Raw genomic sequence first — 19,554 nt, forward strand, 5'->3', positions numbered from 1 at the left:
GCATTATACTGTGAAGTTCCAGGTTCCAGGTTCCAGGGAATCAAAATCCAACTTTCCTAGCTCAAATGACTTCGAAGTTTGCACTGCTAGGCACATCCCCGTTACAAGCGCTCAAGTCCATTGGGCAAGCACTCATAATCACAACACATTCTTGCTCCGCCTTCAACGTGATAAAATCTCCCGCCTTGCTGTCCGGGTTCAAGCATTGTAAATTGACACCATTGATATCGACCTTCATGAATAGATTCAATGGATCAGGCATCCATCCACTCTCGAGGAAAGACATAATATGACTGAATGATGGCTCTGTGCATTTCTGGACAGCACTACGAAGATTATCGGCACAGTTGTCATGTTCTTTATCGGCACCAAGTTGAAGATAGCGCTCTGGGGAACACGCAGCGTAGAGAACGTCATGTATGCCTGGAGAGGTGTCCTCGACAATCGTCAAAATAGGATCCCGTCTATTGTCGAGGAAAGATTCATTGATAGAGGGAAGGAGCTTGTGCAATGTGGACCGAGTGTGTGTCATTGACATATATCTTGGAAAAGCGGGCGTTGGCGGAATTGAGAATGCCCAGGTGTCGATGACCTGGCCTCCGGAGGAGTTTATGATTTTGATCGATTGGCCGGCGTGCAGGCGCTGGGTCGCGAATCGACGAGCAGGGATAATAGGCATTTTGTCTCAGTAGGCGCGGACAGTCTATCTGGTTTCAAAATAACCCGGAAGGAGGTGCATTCTGTTACCAGGGGATCAGCTGGGTATATATAAGGGAAATAGGGCCTCCACAGAACCAGCTAGTAATGCAGGTACTATAGGTATATTACAAACGATAGATATTGAGTCATATCATTACCCCAAATCTTCTTCCCAGTGCATACTTTGTACCCCAAGGGTCTGCTGCCCCACGTGCTAACCGCGGAAAGCGGAGTACATCGTGGTACATAGATAGGCTTGGCGGAAACCTTTACCGTTTTGGGATCTAGCGTCGCGTGTTGGTCACTAAAACCTAAATGTTTATTTGAGTATTCATTTGTATTTGAACGCCTGGGCACTATTCCATACTCAAACCACTGTAAATTCGTTACAGTGATTTATACATGGAAAAGTAGTTCAACGGTGGTGGAAAATAGTGTTCATATTCGACCAAACTCTTCCAGGTTTACCCAGAAGTTTCAAAGTTCTACATTTGTGAATCCGAAAGATCTGAATAGCATCTAGCCTTAGAATACCTATCGGATTTGCAGTAGCCGAAGTTACTCCCACCTAAACAGATTATTAGCCTTATCATTTGGCTGTTCAATCGAGAGAAAGATATGAAGCTCGCGCTCAGTGACCAGTATTATGTCTATTCAAAAAATATAGGCTTGGCGAACTCGGCCTTGCTCACTTTACAAGCTCATGCTCACTACTGCTGGAGCTGTACTTCGCGCTGCTCACTTTGAGGAATGGATAGAAGTATCCCCATATAGATGCAACTAAAGTAGAGGACTGATATCAATACAACAGCTCCAGCAGCCAGGCTGACCAATCGTCTCGTGGCACCCAAATGTGATGGCACCAAAGTCCCTATGTGTGTACCACTCGAGAAGAGGGCTAGTGAAACTGACCGAGCCGCAGGTATTCGCATGTGGAGGTGTCTACAGGCGATCAGTTGATTCATGATCTGGGGACCAGATTCCTCTTTGGATACATACCACGACAGGAGCTGCACAGAGTAATGCTGCCGGGAGACAGCCTTGGGTGCAGAGTTGGTAGTCATGGCCTGCGGGAGTTGGGACGAATTCAGGAACCTTGAAGTTTTGGGGAAGAGAATGGTTTGTTGGTGATGCCAGGGCTTGGATCAGCAGCGAGGCTAGGGTAGGTGGAATGTATGGGGACATTTTTCAACCAGCTCGGAGTGGGGACTCTGTGGAAAACCGTTGTGGTGATCTGCAATATGATTTCCTCTGGGGGGTTTCATTGAATGTGTGAGGTCCTTGAATGAAGCGCACTTTGGAGTTCTTATGAATGCTGGGGTTCGGCTGATTAGTCGCCGTTGTCCTACCCAGGGCAGGAGCATGCTTGTTTGACACTGTATAACAAGACTACGGAGGCAAAACCAACCGATGCCAGGCCCTGGCATTGGATTTGTGCCGCGTAACTCATTTTGAGGCTTGGCTGGGAGGTAATAGGAAGAGTTTCGTGCTTTGCCAGCATTTCAGATCAGAATTACGGTCAAGTGTGTGATTTAGCACAGAAAAGCGAGCCCGGCGAATGATATCGAGCTCGTTTGATGGATTATTATATGACCATCTCAATTTATTGACGTGAATAATTTCACCCCATCAAAGGCTAGAGAGGCGAGAATTGAGTTCCTGAATATACTGGGCCATTCGGACGTCTTCAGGCTTCGTTGGAGCCTTATGTCCTTTCATGGTTCAATATTGAGCCGAGGTCCATATCACGGAATGGTGTCTGCCTGGTAGACAATGTTGGAACTAATGCACAAATAAAACGAAGAGTTCCCCAAGAATAGACCTTTGAGAATTGATCGCATTGAGTGTGGCTATTGAAGTATTGAAGTCGAAGAGTCGTCACTTCCCGTTGTTTGTTTCGACCTTTGACCGCCTTGAAGCCGCGTGTGCACTTTGCCGGAGTCTCGACCTTCTGACACCTCCGATCATCAGTTCCTGCATCTTTGGATTCTAGACTACTCAACTCTGAAATCTACCTGCTAGCCCATTATGACGCTGGCCGAGGAGTTCCGTTCGCGCAATTTCAGTATGTCCCCGCGCAAGCTCGCCACCTACTTCGTTACATGTGCTGATCTTTTCTAGGCATCTATGGTCAATGGTTAGTCAAGCTTATCGCAACACAACACTCTGGGGTTATGACAAGCCTAGATCAAGTCGCAGGGGACTATTGAAGCTGACCTCGAGGTTGCTGCCTGCTGTTTCCTGCGACAGGCTATGAATTCCCCCAACCAAACACCAGCACCGCGTGTGCAGGGATGGATCTAACCAAGTATCTAGGACCGGTGTGCTGTGCATTATCCTGTGTCTTGCCCTTGGAATCGCCAACATCTTCACCTTTAGTCCGGTGTTGATCATCTTCAGCTGCCTCTGCATGTAAGCTGAGCTCCATTCCCCGAACCGTCATGCAAGAGCTAACTTTGCACCAGTGCCACGGCCTTCGTGGTCCTCTTTATAGAGGTTCCCTTCCTCCTCCGAATCTGTCCCACCTCCCCCAAGTTCGATCAGTTCATCCGCCGCTTCACCACCAACCCGATGCGCGCCGCCATCTACGTGGTCCTCAGTGCTATCCAATGGGTCAGTCTTGTCAGCAGAGCGTCTAGCTTGATCGCTGCGGCCGTGTTCCTCCTCCTCGCGGCTGTATTCTATGCTCTGGCCGCCGTCACGAAGCAGGAATTCGTCGGCAGCAAGACCCTGGGTGGTCAGGGAGTCGCGCAGATGATTGTGTAATGGCATAACGATAACGCCGAGCCGTCCTTACTTTCTCCTATACCAATCGAATATTCCTTTTGGGATGCTCTTTAGCATTGGAAGCGTTGGGCGACACGATCAGATGTCCGATGTCCGATGTCCGATGCCCGATGACGGCCGGAAGGGGAATAATAAAATGCCACATGGGCAACGTGCATTGGAACGCGCTATGAATTGGTTTTGTGTCTTTACTGTCCTGTACTTGTATTCCTTGGTCTGGTTTGGAATGACCCTGCGGAGCATGTCTTTGGTTTCAAAGTCGTTGAGCGTTCCTACAGCTGATACTATATCCTTGTTGTTACTTTTGTTTTAAAATAGGTGGTGCGCTATCAAATGACGCAAAGTTGATCAAGCTTGACTTGGTCGATCATCATCCAACACCTTTCAGTCGTATATCTCAACCAGTCAGTACAACTTTGTCAGTTGATCCTCAGGGCAAACATGAGGCGGCTAGCGGGCTGAACGGCATTGTTATTTGGGCCTCCCACCAGCTTAGCTTACGTTGGGAGTGTCTTTTTTTAATTGGGCTCGTGGAAGTTCCTTGGCTCATAAATTTCTATACCAATAGGAACCGCTCGCATCGCTTCAATGTTCGTGGCCTCGATTTTGTAGATCTGAGCTGCCAACGTGGAGTGTTGATAGACGTCAGGTGGAGCCTGCTGGTTTACCCCGCAAACTGCCCAGCTTTAGGATGTTAATCTGTATAGCTTCACAAGTAGTATTTTGCGAGTCTTCCGAATGTTCTGGCTGAACAATAGATAGAGAAGTGATGTAAAATTGCATTCTCTTGATCGAAGGGTATGCTACTTCGTACAGTAGCTCTGCGGTAACATGCGGAGAACCAAAGGACTGCACGTTATTTGTTTGACCAATCCAAGGCCACCGAAATAATAGCCTGTAACGATACAGTCACAACATTCTAGACTCAATACGAAGCAACTAGTCACTGAGCTATTCCTTGGAAGATAAGAACTTACACAATAATTGACTAGTCAATGGTGGAGTAAAGAGACTCTTGAAAGTCTTGAAAGATCGACAATTTCAATATCTACATGATAACTACAGTAGCTATGGAGTACTCCGTAGCCCATACTCCAAAAAGTAGTTCCAAATCAATACATTCAACAGGAATGTCCCATAATATCTGTGTACCTTACTTTGGAAACTCGTTGATACGGTCCCAAATCAAGTATATTCGTAAAGGCACCTAGATAAAACAGGGAAACAAGAAACGAAACAGAGAGAAAGAGAGAAAAGCCTCAATCTCAAAATCTAGAACAAGACTAGAGTCGCACCGGTGATCTCATGTATTGTAACGTTACCATACACATACGGGTACTTGCGGTCAGAGCACGTCAGGCGTGGCAGAAACGGACATACATCATCGTCTCTCCCAAAACTCACCTCTGGAAGTATTGCAACAATCGGCTTTGCTCGAGGGCAATTCGCTTCTTTGGTTAATTCATCAAGAATTTAAATCGGGTTCTCAGCATACCTGGGTAAGCATTTCCAAGGCTATATCCCCCAATCTCCTTATCAGTTGCAAGCTATCCTCGGGACACTTGCGTCAGTCGTGCATAGCTCTGTCGAGGTTGAACCCCTGCTGTCCGAGGGCCGTGTGTATCTTGACTCTAGAACACCAACCGCCAAGTACAGCGGGGAAAGTCTGTGGAACGGTCGCTGACTCGTCGACAGCTTCCAGTGCCTCATCATGTCAACTCACGCTCCTCCGGCCATTCCTCCTCGGCCGGCTCGATCTCCACAACCATCATCCTCGTTAGAAATGCCCAAGATCCCGCCTCGGCCTGGCAACCGCCGCAATGATCGTTCAGTATCCCCGATGCGGGATAGCTATGCCCCCTCGCCCCTCAACGAATGGACTGGCCCCGGCATGAATCGCACCGTCTCAAACGACCTGCCCCCGCGCCCTCCCAGCGTCACTATACCCTCCCTAGGCGAAGAGGGAATCGAATATGCCGATCTGGATCCGGGACATGTGCCCGATAATCACTACCAGACACCCGCGGAAACTCGCAACGTGAGCGGTGATCTGAAGATCCACGCACCCAGACCCTCATTGCCAACGTCCAGTGCTGAAGCTAAGGTCCAGGCTGTCACCCGCACCGACTCCCGCCAAGCGGCTGCTGCTGGACTGGGCCGTGGGCCTTCACCATCTCGCGAGGAACAAGACCGCCCAACCCGTTCGCTGCACTCCCGTGCCAGCGGTTCCCGTGCGGACTCAACTGCCTCCAATGAGCGGCGTTCCTCCGTTCAGCAGTCCGACGAGCAGGGATTCCGGGTGCCCATGTATCCCAATGCCGGTGACGTCCAGGCTCCCTCCCCGAGTCCATATCTCGACCAGGGCTCTCAACGACCCGGTCGTAACCATAACCGTACTCGTAGTGCTCGGGACTCTTCCTTGCCTCCTGGAAGCTATGGGTTGCATGGACATGGTGTTCAACAATCTGACAAATTCGAGAAGGCTTGGTATGAGAAACATCCCGACGAATACGTCAAAGAGGAAGGCCAATACGGTCCCGGTGTCGGTACCCCACGTCCTGATTGGGCTATGAGCAGTGACGATTTGAACAAGATTGTTCGCGGCTCTGCACAGAATGGATCGGGCATGGGTGAGTATTGGGAGCGCAAGTGCTGTCACCTCAAAGCTAATCATCACCAGGTACCTCCCCAGGCGTTGTGGGAACACCCGAAGAAGAAGTCGGATATATGGCCTCAGATGAATACATCCATCGCATAGCATCTCCCCCACCTGACGAACGTCACGAAAGTCACCCGGCAACCGAATCGCCTCTTCGACAGATGAGCTTCCCCTCTGAAAATGCGGAGCAGAAGCCTGCCGAATCACCATTGCGCCATCATAGATCAAGCTCGCATGGAACCCGTGAGGGTGGAGTCATTCATGTGGATGATCCCAAGCACCCTCTGCATCACCCCGACGGATTTGCTGCCACTCCGGCTGTGGAAGAGAATGAGCCAGAATACAATGAGGCCGAGGATGACGATGAGCCGATTCTGGCTGCTGATCAAGTTCGCCCAGAATCAGCATATCTTCACCCTGCCATCTCACCCACATTTGATCGCCGGGGCAGCTTTGAAGATGAAGCTCGCAGTCGGACCCCAAGTGTCTCACATAGTCGATCCAACAGTCGATCAGCGAGCGCCCAGGGCCACCAGTTCCCTTCTTTAACTCGCTATGATTCGCGGGAAGATACGCACACGCCTCTGGAAGATGTTGACGAATATGAGCCGTTGTTCCCTGAAGACGATGACAAGAAGCAGAAACCAGTCTCTACGGCAGATCGATTCAAGAAGCGACCCGATATGCTCAAGCACAGATTCCCCAGTCAGGATATTTGGGAAGATACGCCAAACAGTCTGCAGCTTCACGCTACAGTAACTACCCCGGACATTCCTTCTCAAGATTCACCTGATACTTTTGAAACGCCCGAGCAAGAAGCTACCCGCCGCATGCAAGCAGACACGGTGGACTCACATCAGGTTGCCAGTCACATCCTGGAAGGTGAAGGTGCTCGAGAGAAACCAGTGCGACCAGACACATTCAAGCAACGCTTCCCCAGTAAAGATATTTGGGAAGATGTTCCCGAAAGTCAGCGGTTGGTCACAACCGTTGAACCCGCAAAGGAAGAAGTGACGAGTCCTAGCGTACCATCTAAGCCCGCAATTCCCGCTCGTCCACAGAAACAGCCCCAGACTTCACCGATTGACAAGCGGCAGCCACCAAGCATCCCTGAGCGACCAAAGCCTCAGGTCCCCGCCCGTCCCACTAAGACAAGCCCTCAGATCCCAGCAAGCAATGAGGAATCCCCAAAGGAGCCCTCAAAGGAAGCTCCTGCGATTAAGCCCAAGCCTGCCGTGCCAGCTCGTCCAGGCGGCAGCAAGATTGCAGCTCTGAAAGCCGGGTTCCTCACTGATTTGAACTCACGTTTGCAACTCGGTCCTCAGCAACCCAAGCCCCAGGAGCAGGTGCCTGAACCACCAGTTGAGAAGCAACCGCTGAGTGATGCCCGTAAGGGCCGAGCCCGTGGCCCAGCTCGTCGAAAGCCCGCCGTGGAGAAACCCACCCCCGCTGCGCTCCCAACCAGTCCTCAAATCCAGATCACGGAGTCCTTGAACGTGTGGCGAGTGGCGCAGGACGGTCGGGTGATCGTTGGACCAGACAGCAAGGTCAACAAGCCGCTTGTTGCAGCTGCAGCCAGTGATTCAGCCGTGTCTCCACAGCCGATGGCGCCCCCGATCGCCAAAAACGCCGCCGGTGAATCTGTAGACCCAATACCTGAATCACCTGTGGCAGAACCACGTGTAGCAGAAGCGCCCGTGCCAGCAGATGTTGTCTCGCCGCAAACCACTACAGCAGAGACCGAGCCGGCTCATGTCGAAAGCCAGGAACCCGAGCCAGTTGAGCCTTCCGTGGATATTGACTCAACATCCACCCCCAATCAGGAGGACGAAGAGAAGGAAGATGTGATTGAGTTGCCTGGAGTCCCGACCAAAACTGAAGCAACTGAAATTCCTCCGGCTTCACCTGCGAAAGAGGTCGCTTTGGAGGATATGACTGCGTTGGCGGATGGCAAAAGGCAGTCTGATGGTCATATCCACGGTGTAGAATAGGTTCCTTGGATATCGCGCCTCACTATGTACGTGGTGCTCATTGTTGACTTCAATCACCAGGTGAACCATTCACAGCTTGGTCCTTGTTTGTTTAGTTGAAGATGCCTGCTCTCATAATCGGCTGAATGCCCTTCTATTCAAAGAAAAAGCTGGATTGTAACCGAATGAGTCGGTAGGTTTTAGATGAAGGACTATGTATTTTTCAATGTTCTGTTTTCCTGCACTTCTTTGATCTTGCTGGGGAGATATTCGTCTATATAAGAGGAATACCGGCCGGCCAAGGCTATCAATTACATACAAAACCTTTAAAGAGGTTGGCCGAGCACGGAGTAAATACTAAAGAGAGAAATCCGAAAACATTAGCGTCCGGGAACAGCCTGACGTGATTCCTGACCGCCTTCGACAGCCGCGGTTCATTGCCGCCCTAAAGAGACTCAACCTCCACACATGGGACTCTTGCCTGCTACACATTTGCCTCTGTTGCATTCTCCAAAAGATGCTGAGCCCGTCTCTCCATCCATCAAGACCATAGGTACTGCCTCCCTCACCACGCCTGATGACGTCCGTCCCGGAATATTCTGCTGCGGGCAGAACCAGGTCCTCCGATGGAGCGACTGCCAGTGATGTGAGCTCCACATTCCAAATCCCATCAACCGAATCGACCGAGTCAAACGACGACATCGAAACAGTCTTCCTCAACAAAGAAGCCTCAACCCCAACCCACGGATCAGACCTCTCTACCAAATCACTCAGTGAACCATCAAAATCCCCACACCCCCACACCGATGACGATGAACCGCGCAAATGCTGGATCTGCTACACAGACGAAACAGAGATCTCACCACTGAATAAAGAATGGCGGTCGCCATGTCCCTGCGCACTGACCGCACACGAGGCTTGTCTACTAGACTGGCTCGCAGACATGGAAAACCCCAAGTCGCGCAAGAACGGCGCAAATGTCATGATGCAATGTCCCCAATGCAAAACAGAGATCGTGGTTACCCGCCCACGAAGCTATGTCGTTGATATTCTCCGATTGTTCGAGCGGGTAGCTGGTCGACTCGTCCTTCCAGGCATGGTGTTCACAGTCGCCGGAACTGTCTGGGCCGGATGCTGCGCGCATGGAGTCTACTCGATGTACTTCATTTTCGGGACCGAAGAAGCCAAGCAGATCCTCGATGACACCATGGAGGGTCAGTGGAACCCGGGCATGAATATTGGGTTACCTTTGATTCCTCTCGTTTTGATCTTCTCGCGTACTCGGTATGCGGAAGGTTTGCTACCAGCTATTCCGGTGTTGTTCTTCGCTGCGCACAATCCAGGCCATGAACCTGATTTCGATTTGTGGCCTCCTACGCCTGCTATGACTTTTGCAGCACTGCCATACATTAAGAGCTTCTACGGGGCGCTCTATGAGCGAATGTTTGGCGGCTTGGAGAGGAAATGGATCGCCGAGGTCCAGCCGAGGGCTACGGAGGAGATTCTGGACGATGCGCAACAACAAGACGAGGCCGAGGGTCTTCACCGGTTCGACAATGGGCATGGACAGGTTCTCATGGAGATTGATCTTGAGTTAAACGTTGGGATGGGCAATGACGACGCCGAAGCCCAGCCCGTCGGTGACGAAGATGCCGACGCCCCCAACGCAGAAGGACAGAATGCAGAGCAAAACAACCCGCTTGGTCTTGGAAGACGACAAAATGAAATAATCCACGACACCAGCAACCTGGCAGATGTCGTTCTCGGTGCGCTTGTTTTCCCAGCAATCTCAGCTTCCATGGGTGGAATCCTCAAATACGTCTTACCGAAAACCTGGACAACTCCCTCCACGATTCTTGAACGTGGTCGTCCGGGCCTACTCCAGACCCGCTGGGGCCGCAGTGTCGTTGGTGGATGCATGTTCGTTCTGTTGAAAGATGCATTGGTCCTCTATTGCCGCTGGAAGTTGGCGCAGACGCACCGACGCCGCAAGGTTCTCAATTACGATCGAGCTAAAAAGCATGCTTCGAAGCGCTCGGCTCGGTAGATATGGTCATCGTTCCCTCTTATTCTCAGTCAATACCCCTCTCTTCATTTTATCTTTGGCGCTTTATTTGCATTATCTGGCGTTCTGCTTTTACTGTGCCAGCGGGATACTCCATCTATGATGTCTTTCATAACACAATTTACAATTTGCCGCTGAAGTCTGTCAGTCAGCTTGATTTTTGTTGTTCTATTTGGCATATGCAAGTCTTGATCTCTCAAATGATATCGACATTTCTATGTGATGTGACTACTATCAACCTGAATACTATTGGTACCCAGGACTCGCACCCAAAGCTCAAAATAAGTCAGATTCATTCGCACACTCTATCCCCAAGATAAAGTAATGCACAGAAACCTCAATAGGTATTTAGTCTTTCAACAGCATCCATAAAGTCTTTCGCTTTTCCTGCGAGGGCTCGGGACTCAGAACTAATTTGAACGTTTGCCTGAGAGTCTTCCAATGCCTTTCGCCAAAATTTCCAACGCTCTATGCCCTGAACAGAGCCTGTGTAGAGTGGACCATTGCTCCATATTCCCTCGTCTCCTTTGCTGGTTCCACGAGGTGACCGAACGACTTCGGCGAAAATCCACTGACCAGCATGAATTATCCACATGGATGCTGCAGCAATAAAGCCATTGTAACGAGGATTTTCGGAGGCGTCCTCTGTTTCCAATGTTTGACATAAGCCAGTCACAGCAACACTCGCATCGGAATACATGTGCGCAGCCGACAAACGAGCCAGAAAGGCCGATTCATTGATAAACTGTGTCTCTTCGGAAGTAGAAGGGTCAAAACGAGCTGATCGGTGGTTAGTTCTTCTTAGCTTTGATTTCAATGTCTCATTTAGGATTTGGGTAAGGGTTATTAGTCTTACCATCACAGCATCGTTCTCTGAAAGCCCGATAAAAGTAGGTGAGGCCGACGTAAAATTGCCATTCCTGTGGTATGCATCTATCAGCTTTTGCCCATATATGGGGTAAATTCATCTTCATACGTATTCTGGATCATTGACAGCAATATTAAGCTTGGTTGAGGTTTTGAGTCTGACCAATAAGCGAATAATATCGTCTTGGGCTGGATGGGAATGTGGGATTTTGCCCACCAAGTCCAAGAGTGTATGAGTGAACATAGTATGCTCCCACTCTGCATTTGAGTCATCTCCGTTGGGATCAGCATTTTGGACGCAAAGCATATTGTGGATCTCGGCTGCTGTATGTGTGATTGAGCTAAGATCTGAAGATTTAAGGTATTTTTGAAGTAAATAGTGGGCTTTTAGAACAGTGAAGTTCCCAGAGCCTTGTTGTACCTCGGGGTCTGTCTCATCAATCGTGAAATCGATGTCTTCCATATTGAATGGGTGGGTAGGACCTGCTCCCCGCGTGAAAAGGTGGTTTTGCTGAAGGGAAAGAGACACAGAAGAAGAGACAGTATGAAAGTATCGAAATGTAGGTAGTTGAATGATATGTGCAGCTGAGGCGAACCCCGCCTTTTGGTGTCTGGTATACTTCGTAAGCCTGATGGGAAATTGCCTGCAAACAAGACCAGCTCAGGGGATTCCAGACCTTTACAGCGTCGAGCCCTGGAGGTATGAGGTACAATCTTCACTCGATATAATTACATCCTCCAGGGCTTGTCATGAACCCGGATGCTTCCAAGGTTGACTCAAATACGAGGTCCAGCCCAGACCAATATGATATGCGCTCTGCTATACTATAGGTTTCTACAAGGGTATATGACAACAAATTCCATTGCCATTGGATGATTCTTACTATCTTTCCCCAAACCCGGGTGATTACTCCGAACAGGGAGGTTTGACCTAAGCTGCAACTTTATGTGCGTACCCAGCTGACTTCCAAGGCTTTCATTCAATAGGCCGCGATATAAAAAAGAAGTTTGCTACTTGACAACGCCTGGGTGCTTCTTGTTGACGTGTATGCTGATTCTGACATGGCGTTTGCATTCACGCATATACAGAATTCCATCAAAAACCAAAACACCTATCATTGATCAACACTGTTGTATGTAGTTTGACTGCACTTCGTATAGTGCGGAACACAGCAAACACTCAGCTTAAAGGGCATTGTCACTCTGATATTGAAAAAGGCTTGGCCTTTCTCTTCTACACAGATGATTGATTTAGGAGACTTTTATGGCCAGGGTGACGATCCTGGCAAGCGCATAGCCAATAAAGTAATTCATTATAGTACTAAGTATAAGAGCTCGAGTGAGCGAGGTATCAAATTGTGGATTTCACTCCTCGATATCAAAGGACTCAAACATCCAATTCAACAACACCTTGAAGATTTGTCGGCGCTGTGTTGTATACAAACCTTTGGCATTGCTAGAGAATGTCTGGGCCTAGAACTTCCGCTTCTCATCCTTGCAATGAGCCCGATATTACACTATACCGGGTGAGAAATTAGGCCCTGTGACTCTAAGAGCAAGACTGATCCTTCTTGTCAAAGTACTATGATTTATCAACAGGATATGCGACTGGACAACCAACTGATCGCCAGGGAGAGATATCTCGCCAACATGCAGAGCAGATAATGCAACAAGCTCCCTACCCATGTTCCGAAAACAAACATGGGAGACGGCCACATGGGATTGTTGATCGGGGAAAGGAATACAACAAAGAGGGATTGAAAACTTTATCAGGACAGACTTATCAGCCAACGATGCAGGACGATATTTTTGTGTGGGGATTCCCTGCAAATAACTTCAATTACAACAACCAGAATTGTCGTGGTAATCCGAGAGCAAATCAGGATGGAACGCCGGCAGGAGACGACACAGAACCAGGATGGAGCAGAATTATCACCGATCGTGACAAGAAAATCCAAGGACTTTCGGTCCATCCACCACACGATCCCGGAAAACTAGAAAGAGTGAGCCAAGCAAAGAGGGAAGTGATTGAATAATGGTGATTATCTCTCCCCTGTGGGCGCCATTGTACATGAATTTCGGGTCTGACGATGAATCTTGTGTAGGATGCCATGCAATCTCTTGGGAAGGGCCTGAGAGGTTGTTCAGCCTTGGAACGCATGTTGGACATTTGTCCAAGGCACATCACCTCGAAAGTCTGACGAGAGGCACCCAGGCAACTCTGCGACAGACTTTCTGGAAGCCTTTCCATCCATCTTTTTGTCGTCTGCCGAAATATCATGATATTTTTCAACGTAAAGATCCTTGTGTTGCACATTTTTTACCTACGAAGAATTTCAAATCAGCAATCTGTTCGACCGAGAGAACGCCAGGAGTATCAACCTTGGAAATCATAGGCCTCAATATTAATTGATAAAGACTTCCTTACAACTGTCTGGCATCAAATGGCCACATCTTGTCCGCCTTTGCTACTGTCATGTCTTCTCCATTGGACTCAGCTTCTTTGGCAGTCTGTATCCATTCATCATACGCTGCCCGATGAGCAGCCTTCGCAGCATCCCATGCATCATTCGGGATCCACCCATCAGAATTGGTGTCAAGATTGTCTTTCAGCCATAACTTGAGTGCTTGAACAGCCTCGAAATCTTCGTAGTCTCGAGCATGCTGTTTCAATTCCGCTTCGGTGGGAGAATATGGACATCTGCCATCCAGCCCTAGTTCCGCCCAGCGAGCTGAAAGCTCAATTAGCTCTTGGCGAACAGCGGCAGCAGAGTCTCTCCAAGATGTATGGCTGTAGTGAAAGAGTCGGAACAGAGTTGGATCAAGTAATCTTGCAGGACGAAGCTTAGGAATAAGGAGTTTCATGACCACATCAAATGTTTGATGACAGACGGATGCATCTTTCAATTCTCGTTCCTTTTGTCGGGAGTTTTGTGTTTTATTTCGCTCGTTCTCGTGTGGATCTTCCTCGGGGACTGTTGGGGGTGTAGCGAAATCGGGCGTTTCGTTGTCGTAAATAAACGCGGGTTCAATACTGGCTGACTGCCAGTCTATCAGGCCAGTGATAACAGTTAGTTCTTTGGCAGAGACATAAATGTTCCTTTTGTGAAAATCCGAGTGAAGCAGAACTGGTGCAGCAGCGTCCACAATGCGTTTATCTTCGATCAATTTTTGCATCACCTCCCGACTTGTTTTCAATAGACGGACGTGATCTTGAATTGATCCTTGATATGGAAGCTTGCGAGTATTTGCGGCTTCTTTGGGCAAACGAGAGAAACCCGTATCTATCAAACCTTGACAGTAACTTGGAAGATCTTTCCAAGGTCCGCAATTGGGACTTGGGCCATTGTAGAGCTCATTTTCCCCCGGATTTCGGTTCCAGAAAACCGGACTGCAATGTGGTCCCACACAAAAGCCCTGCTCGAAGGGAATCTTCGAGTCCGAGTCTTGAGGTGCATCTGAGAAGTATAGACTGCCATAGGCCGGGAAGTCTAGGGAAGCCATCTTTTTCATTGTCAATGAAAGTGCTTTGGTGCATAGCATGTGTTGTTCCGGATTCATTTTGTGCCACTCTTGATGTAATTGAACACCCGTCACATGCTCTTGGATAATGTATTCCGTTCCAGTTGGATTGGAAGGATCATCATTCCAGTCGAGGATCTTTGGTATTGGAAGTGACATCTTGGATTGTACTATACAGTCATGAATCAGTAATTGTATCAGCCATACCCTCAAAGATAGGGGATAAGGCTTGGTCTTACAATAAGTCATCGTTGCAACTTCAGAATTAGTCGTTAGCCTTGGCGGGCCAGCAATACCCGTAGGTACCCTTGCTACGATACAAGGTCCATTGTCCATTGTCAAAAGGAAGACTCGATTAAATCCACCTTCTCGCTTCTCACAATTGACAATTCTGGTAGCCCCTGGACATATATGGATAGCCCGTTTACAGAGCGCTGAGAAGTCAAACATAACGTGGCGAGAGTTTCGTTCAAGCTCGTCCCGGTTGAGCCATCTTCCGCCCGTATATGAATGCGGATCAAGTCCTACAATGCAAAGTCAGTGACATGTTAACCTGTTAACCGATACCAGTATGTGTTTGCTACTAACGACGAGCCAGTTCTTGCAAATCTGTTCCTTGCGATGTGCAGTCGAGCCTAGTGTGTGGCGAAGGTGCGCTGTGCTTGTTTCCCATGTCGGATAATGTTCGAGATATGCAACTTAATTGACAATGCTGAATGATTGATGAAGAGGCTCCTAGCCGCCGCCAGACTCGGAACATATCAGGCTGAGTGAGGACATTGCTCCACGGCGGCTGCTGCACGAATAGACGGCACGAATGGACGACGGTTGATCGATGGACTCAAACACCAGACACGGTCGATCCGACGCGCAGATGGCAGTAAACGCGACTGGCCGTGGGCTTTGGTGCATGTGACATGAAGACCGCAGGAAGCGGCTTCAAACAGCGTCCAAAACGGCCGTTTCTGGCCTCCCTTTGACCGTGCCATCCTCAATTGTAGTGGACTAATATTAATATTTAAGTGCTGGATAAGAAATGAAGGACTCTTCCATTATGATCATTAGAATTGGTTAGGATGAATACATTGAAAAGCCTTAGACACTATGGTGTAGAGGCACTTGTCGTTCCTGACTGTAGCGGTAATGACGATCACATTAAGCGCGCGGCTAGAAAGGCGGAACGAATTCTGCCATCAGGGAATTATCCCCCGTGGAAGTCAATTGCATTGAGCCCATACCACACCCTCCACACCAAAGATACCCTCCACAATGCGGTCTTTATCACCAGCTCTCGCATCGCTCGCGAATGTATTCAAGATTCCCATGTCAATGGCGCCGGTCCGCCCTTCCATCACCCGGGCATGCCACGAGACCCTGAACCGCCAAACACAACAGCCCGGTCCGGTCACAGCAGCTCTGCAGTCCGCGCCATTCTCAACCACAAGTGCCCTCGCCAAGAGAAAGGGAGGTCCCAATGTCGACAAGCGCATCAGTACGTTCCAGCCACCGTCGCGAATCCAAGCTCCGGATTCCGACAACCATAACACGTCTCCGAAGAATCATGAACCATGAACCATGAACTAATCTATTCAAACACACAGCTCTCATCCGCTACTTCCTTCACCACCCTCTCACCCCGCGTCCCCTCCGCTTCTCCCGTAACCGCTACTTGCGCCACTGGACCATCCACCGCGCCTGGCAGTTGTTCAAGGCCCAGCAGCGCCGCAAGCAGGAACTTGAGATGATGCGCCAGTACCAGAGCATGCATGATGCGTGTGAGGAGCTTCGCACCGGTGCTGGTGATGGTGGCAAGCTCTTCCGCGTTTCGATGAACAAGAAGGGTATCTTCACTGATATGTTCCCTATTGAGTACTCTCGTATGCAGACCGAGTCTCCCCCTGCTGATGGGTGGAACCATGATTGGAAGAAGCCAGCCAAGTCAGCCAAGAAATAGATCTGGTTGAGGGTTGAGGGTTGACCTGGTTCTGGATATGTATCATTTTGGCGCTATGTAACATATATGCATTTTTGTTTCTTAATAACAATGGTCTCGATGTACTTGCATATTTGCTCAATGCTTGCATAGGCATTACTCGGACGTTGATTGTCCCACATAACCTTGCAAAGGACTTCTGCCCACCTGGGCAGTCCGTGTCCGATCTAGAGGTGATATGTCTAAGGTGTAGGTAGGGTAGGGCTGTAGCTGGTTGGTAGGAGACATGCAAATAGGTGTTATATTTCCCCGAGACGGCATAATGAACGTGTAGCGCCCTCAATAATGAATACAAAAAGAAAGAGTCGCTTGATTAACGATGGAGTGTACAGCATGGGGAGAAGCGACATAGTGAGTGAGGTCGCGAGGCACTTCGGAGAGATAATGACAAGGAAGGGAATCCGGAGTTGCACGTGCGTGAGAAGCATCAGTGGACAGCTATTGAAAGAGACGCAAAATGTACTCATTGAAAAAAGGGAAAAAGGAAGAAAAAAACAATCAAGAAAGACACGGCTGAAATAACCGGAAAGCAGATATCGTACCCAGAACAATTGAACAGGTTAGCACAAGAACCTCCCAAACGCCAGTGATGCATGATACAACGGAACGTCATTGATATCGCCGAGGTGATGAGTGTATCAAGTTCCAAGTGTGAGAAACCGAGCGCTGGCAGAGAAGACAGTTCGCTCGTTGTACGCTCCAGATCATTTTAAATAACCACACAGCAAGAGCTTTTGCGCTTGTCGAAGGTAAGAAGTGCAGCACGGGTAGCTGCTTCAAAGACATCGTCGACACCCTCGCCAGTCAGCGAAGAGCATTCAAGGTATTTGCGGGCCCCAATGGACGTGGCGATATCACTGCCCTCCTTGGTGGTCACAAACTTAAGAGACTTCTTGCGCATCTCTTCAATTGCCAAAGGGTCTTCGCGAAGGTCCTTCTTCAACCCAACCAGAAGGATCGGCACGCCGGGGCACCGCTCGTTTGCTTCGTCGATCCACTATGCCGCAGATCAGCTCCATCCCAACCCTTCAATTTCTCTGAGACCAACCTTGTGTTTCACGTTTTCCAGCGAATCTGGAGTATCCATTGAGAAGCCAATGAGGAGGACATGGGCTTTGGAGTAAGCCAATGGTCTCAATCGCTCATAGTCTTCTTGTCCGGCTGTATCCCACAATGCCAATTGGACCGAACGGCCATCGACTCGACAATCCGTCACATAGTTCTCAAATACCGTTGGCACCTAACAGATATAGAAGTCAGATACGTGATTGCGGGGGGACTGGCTGGGCGTGTACGAACATAATGCTGTGGACGATGGGTTAGCTAGGAGTTTAGATATTCGCGGAGGGGGTCAAACGTACTGTTGGGAAGTAACCGAGGGTAAAGACGCTAAGCAGACTGGTCTTTCCGCAAGCACCGTCACCAATAATCACGAGCTTCCTATAAGTTTGATCGGGATCAGCACGTGCGGATCAGAACGCGCGGTCTCAATCCCGCTGCCTAAGAGTGCAATGATATCGCCAGGGACAGGGGATCCTGTCAAACATTGCCTCACCACACAGCACACGTACCTGCGCATGACATTATCGTCTGGTTGTTGCGACATTATGATGTTTGTAAAACCCTGGTACACAAGGGGGAGGGTATGGATTTAGGGACTCGAAGAGATTCGAGACGGATCCCAGATAAGGCAACCGATTATGAGGGGCAGCCCGGATTTCCGAGTCAGGAGCTGGGCAGGTACTGCGATGCGGCCCGAACGGCTTAGGGGAAATAGGTGGCCTTGAAATGTCAGAGTGCCGTGGTGAGCCGTTGAGGTTGGGGGAGGGGTTGAGGATCTCGGAGACCACGTCAAATGGGAGAGGAGAAGGAGAGTAGAAGAGAGGTGTAAATGGATTAGTTGAGCGAGAGTGTAGAAAGATAGAAAAGGGATTTTAAAAAAGGTGAAGCTGAAGAGTGAGATAAGATGAAGGGGAAGGCGCTTACAGTCCAAGCGGAGATTTATTAAGGCTCACGCCGAGTTTGACTACGGGAGACTAGGCTAGGTACGAAGGATATAGTATCTCCGTCTGATCGTCCTATGGAGACCTTCTATTTATTCCTTAGCTTGTGAGATATTTTTAATTGCTGTGTCTCACAACTAACCAGCTTCGGTGCTGAGGGTGGAGTCTTGTTTTCCCAGACTGACCGCCCTGGAAGTATATTGCCGGCATACGGAAAGCGGTCAATAAATTACAGGTCACGTGAACTGGCATTTGTAGCGATCAGCATGAAGCCAGATGCTTTCAGCCTTTTGAATGTGTAAAGCGCCTTTGTTTCAGGACTCAAAGCAAAGCTATTTTTGAAACCACATCAAATCACATCTCTTTGAAAATATCATCCATAGTTCGTTTCATCGGAAACACCTCCTCGTAGCAAGCAATTGAAAGATTTCAACCTGACCGTTCAGGCACTAGCTCGCTTGCGGCGGCTATCCCGTTGCGGCGGCACGACAACCAGCCAGAGGGCAGGAAAGCCCATCATTCCATTCATTCATCGGCGTTTGATCTGTCGTTCCTCTGGCGGCGTTGACTGAGTCTTGATATTCTGCTGGCCCTGCCTACACCTGGATACCCCTCGCTATCCCTCTCCGCTGTTGTCCCAGCACCTCAAATCCCAACCACAAGCGCAGGCACGTCCTGACCCGCCGGGATTATTGTCTTTCAACCCCCTCCTCCCGTGGTCTTATCCTACCCTCCACCCCCTCCCATTTACCACTCCGGGGCTCCTTTTGAAGTCAGCAACAAAGCACGCGATTGACTCTTTGTGCGTGATCACGCCAAGGGGAAAAAATTCCGGTGAGTTGAGCACCGTCTGGTGGAATCGCCCGGAGCTTTGTTGGTAGGGTCCTTTGTCCTTGGCTCTTCCGTTCTCCGCTTTCTCTTACCATATCACCCACCTTCTCACCCATTGCATTTCTAACGCTCAGCTTCTTCTCGACATATTAGTATGC

General features: G+C 49.3%; 11 protein-coding genes across 11 annotated transcripts; 5 read left to right on the forward strand and 6 right to left on the reverse strand.

Annotated features, from left to right (window-relative positions):
• Positions 1 to 61: 61 nt before the first annotated feature.
• Positions 62 to 679, reverse strand: N7506_009750 (uncharacterized protein; the record flags this gene model as incomplete). The annotated part of the gene is made up of 1 exon (XM_056959043.1): positions 62 to 679. One exon carries the CDS (start codon positions 677 to 679, stop codon positions 62 to 64), a length of 618 nt encoding a protein of 205 aa, XP_056808433.1.
• A 708-nt stretch (positions 680 to 1,387) lies between these two features.
• Positions 1,388 to 1,884, reverse strand: N7506_009751 (uncharacterized protein; the record flags this gene model as incomplete). The annotated part of the gene is made up of 3 exons (XM_056959044.1): positions 1,388 to 1,479; positions 1,530 to 1,641; positions 1,699 to 1,884. 3 exons carry the CDS (start codon positions 1,882 to 1,884, stop codon positions 1,388 to 1,390), a joined length of 390 nt encoding a protein of 129 aa, XP_056808434.1.
• Positions 1,885 to 2,727: 843 nt separating this feature from the next.
• Positions 2,728 to 3,465, forward strand: N7506_009752 (Tvp18 family protein; the record flags this gene model as incomplete). Its single annotated transcript, XM_056959045.1, has 4 exons — positions 2,728 to 2,764; positions 2,821 to 2,836; positions 3,016 to 3,111; positions 3,165 to 3,465. 4 exons carry the CDS (start codon positions 2,728 to 2,730, stop codon positions 3,463 to 3,465), a joined length of 450 nt encoding a protein of 149 aa, XP_056808435.1.
• A 1,804-nt stretch (positions 3,466 to 5,269) lies between these two features.
• N7506_009753 (Aim21 family protein) lies at positions 5,270 to 8,136 on the forward strand (the record flags this gene model as incomplete). Its single annotated transcript, XM_056959046.1, has 2 exons — positions 5,270 to 6,116; positions 6,167 to 8,136. 2 exons carry the CDS (start codon positions 5,270 to 5,272, stop codon positions 8,134 to 8,136), a joined length of 2,817 nt encoding a protein of 938 aa, XP_056808436.1.
• A 556-nt stretch (positions 8,137 to 8,692) lies between these two features.
• On the forward strand, positions 8,693 to 10,162 carry N7506_009754 (RING finger domain protein; the record flags this gene model as incomplete). Its single annotated transcript, XM_056959047.1, has 1 exon — positions 8,693 to 10,162. The coding sequence occupies one exon, from the start codon at positions 8,693 to 8,695 to the stop codon at positions 10,160 to 10,162; it is 1,470 nt and encodes a 489-aa protein (XP_056808437.1).
• A 355-nt stretch (positions 10,163 to 10,517) lies between these two features.
• On the reverse strand, positions 10,518 to 11,510 carry N7506_009755 (DUF3632 domain-containing protein; the record flags this gene model as incomplete). The annotated part of the gene is made up of 3 exons (XM_056959048.1): positions 10,518 to 10,960; positions 11,037 to 11,100; positions 11,157 to 11,510. The coding sequence occupies 3 exons, from the start codon at positions 11,508 to 11,510 to the stop codon at positions 10,518 to 10,520; spliced, it is 861 nt and encodes a 286-aa protein (XP_056808438.1).
• A 1,961-nt stretch (positions 11,511 to 13,471) lies between these two features.
• N7506_009756 (uncharacterized protein) lies at positions 13,472 to 14,608 on the reverse strand (the record flags this gene model as incomplete). Its single annotated transcript, XM_056959049.1, has 1 exon — positions 13,472 to 14,608. One exon carries the CDS (start codon positions 14,606 to 14,608, stop codon positions 13,472 to 13,474), a length of 1,137 nt encoding a protein of 378 aa, XP_056808439.1.
• Positions 14,609 to 15,330: 722 nt separating this feature from the next.
• Positions 15,331 to 15,558, reverse strand: N7506_009757 (uncharacterized protein; the record flags this gene model as incomplete). Its single annotated transcript, XM_056959050.1, has 1 exon — positions 15,331 to 15,558. One exon carries the CDS (start codon positions 15,556 to 15,558, stop codon positions 15,331 to 15,333), a length of 228 nt encoding a protein of 75 aa, XP_056808440.1.
• Positions 15,559 to 15,838: 280 nt separating this feature from the next.
• On the forward strand, positions 15,839 to 16,523 carry N7506_009758 (mitochondrial 54S ribosomal protein mL40; the record flags this gene model as incomplete). The annotated part of the gene is made up of 2 exons (XM_056959051.1): positions 15,839 to 16,061; positions 16,171 to 16,523. 2 exons carry the CDS (start codon positions 15,839 to 15,841, stop codon positions 16,521 to 16,523), a joined length of 576 nt encoding a protein of 191 aa, XP_056808441.1.
• A 748-nt stretch (positions 16,524 to 17,271) lies between these two features.
• On the reverse strand, positions 17,272 to 18,168 carry rho2 (uncharacterized protein; the record flags this gene model as incomplete). Its single annotated transcript, XM_056959052.1, has 4 exons — positions 17,272 to 17,559; positions 17,611 to 17,802; positions 17,924 to 18,002; positions 18,134 to 18,168. 4 exons carry the CDS (start codon positions 18,166 to 18,168, stop codon positions 17,272 to 17,274), a joined length of 594 nt encoding a protein of 197 aa, XP_056808442.1.
• A 1,065-nt stretch (positions 18,169 to 19,233) lies between these two features.
• Positions 19,234 to 19,549, forward strand: N7506_009760 (uncharacterized protein; the record flags this gene model as incomplete). Its single annotated transcript, XM_056959053.1, is given in 2 exon segments — positions 19,234 to 19,399; positions 19,410 to 19,549. Coding segments are annotated over 2 exon segments (306 nt in total), but the record flags the coding sequence as incomplete, so codon positions are not given.
• Positions 19,550 to 19,554: the final 5 nt, after the last annotated feature.

The sequence above is a fragment of the Penicillium brevicompactum genome (assembly GCF_028827555.1).
Source record: "Penicillium brevicompactum strain IBT 35665 chromosome Unknown utg000006l_segment0_segment0, whole genome shotgun sequence".
Taxonomy (NCBI): Eukaryota; Fungi; Ascomycota; class Eurotiomycetes; order Eurotiales; family Aspergillaceae; genus Penicillium; species Penicillium brevicompactum.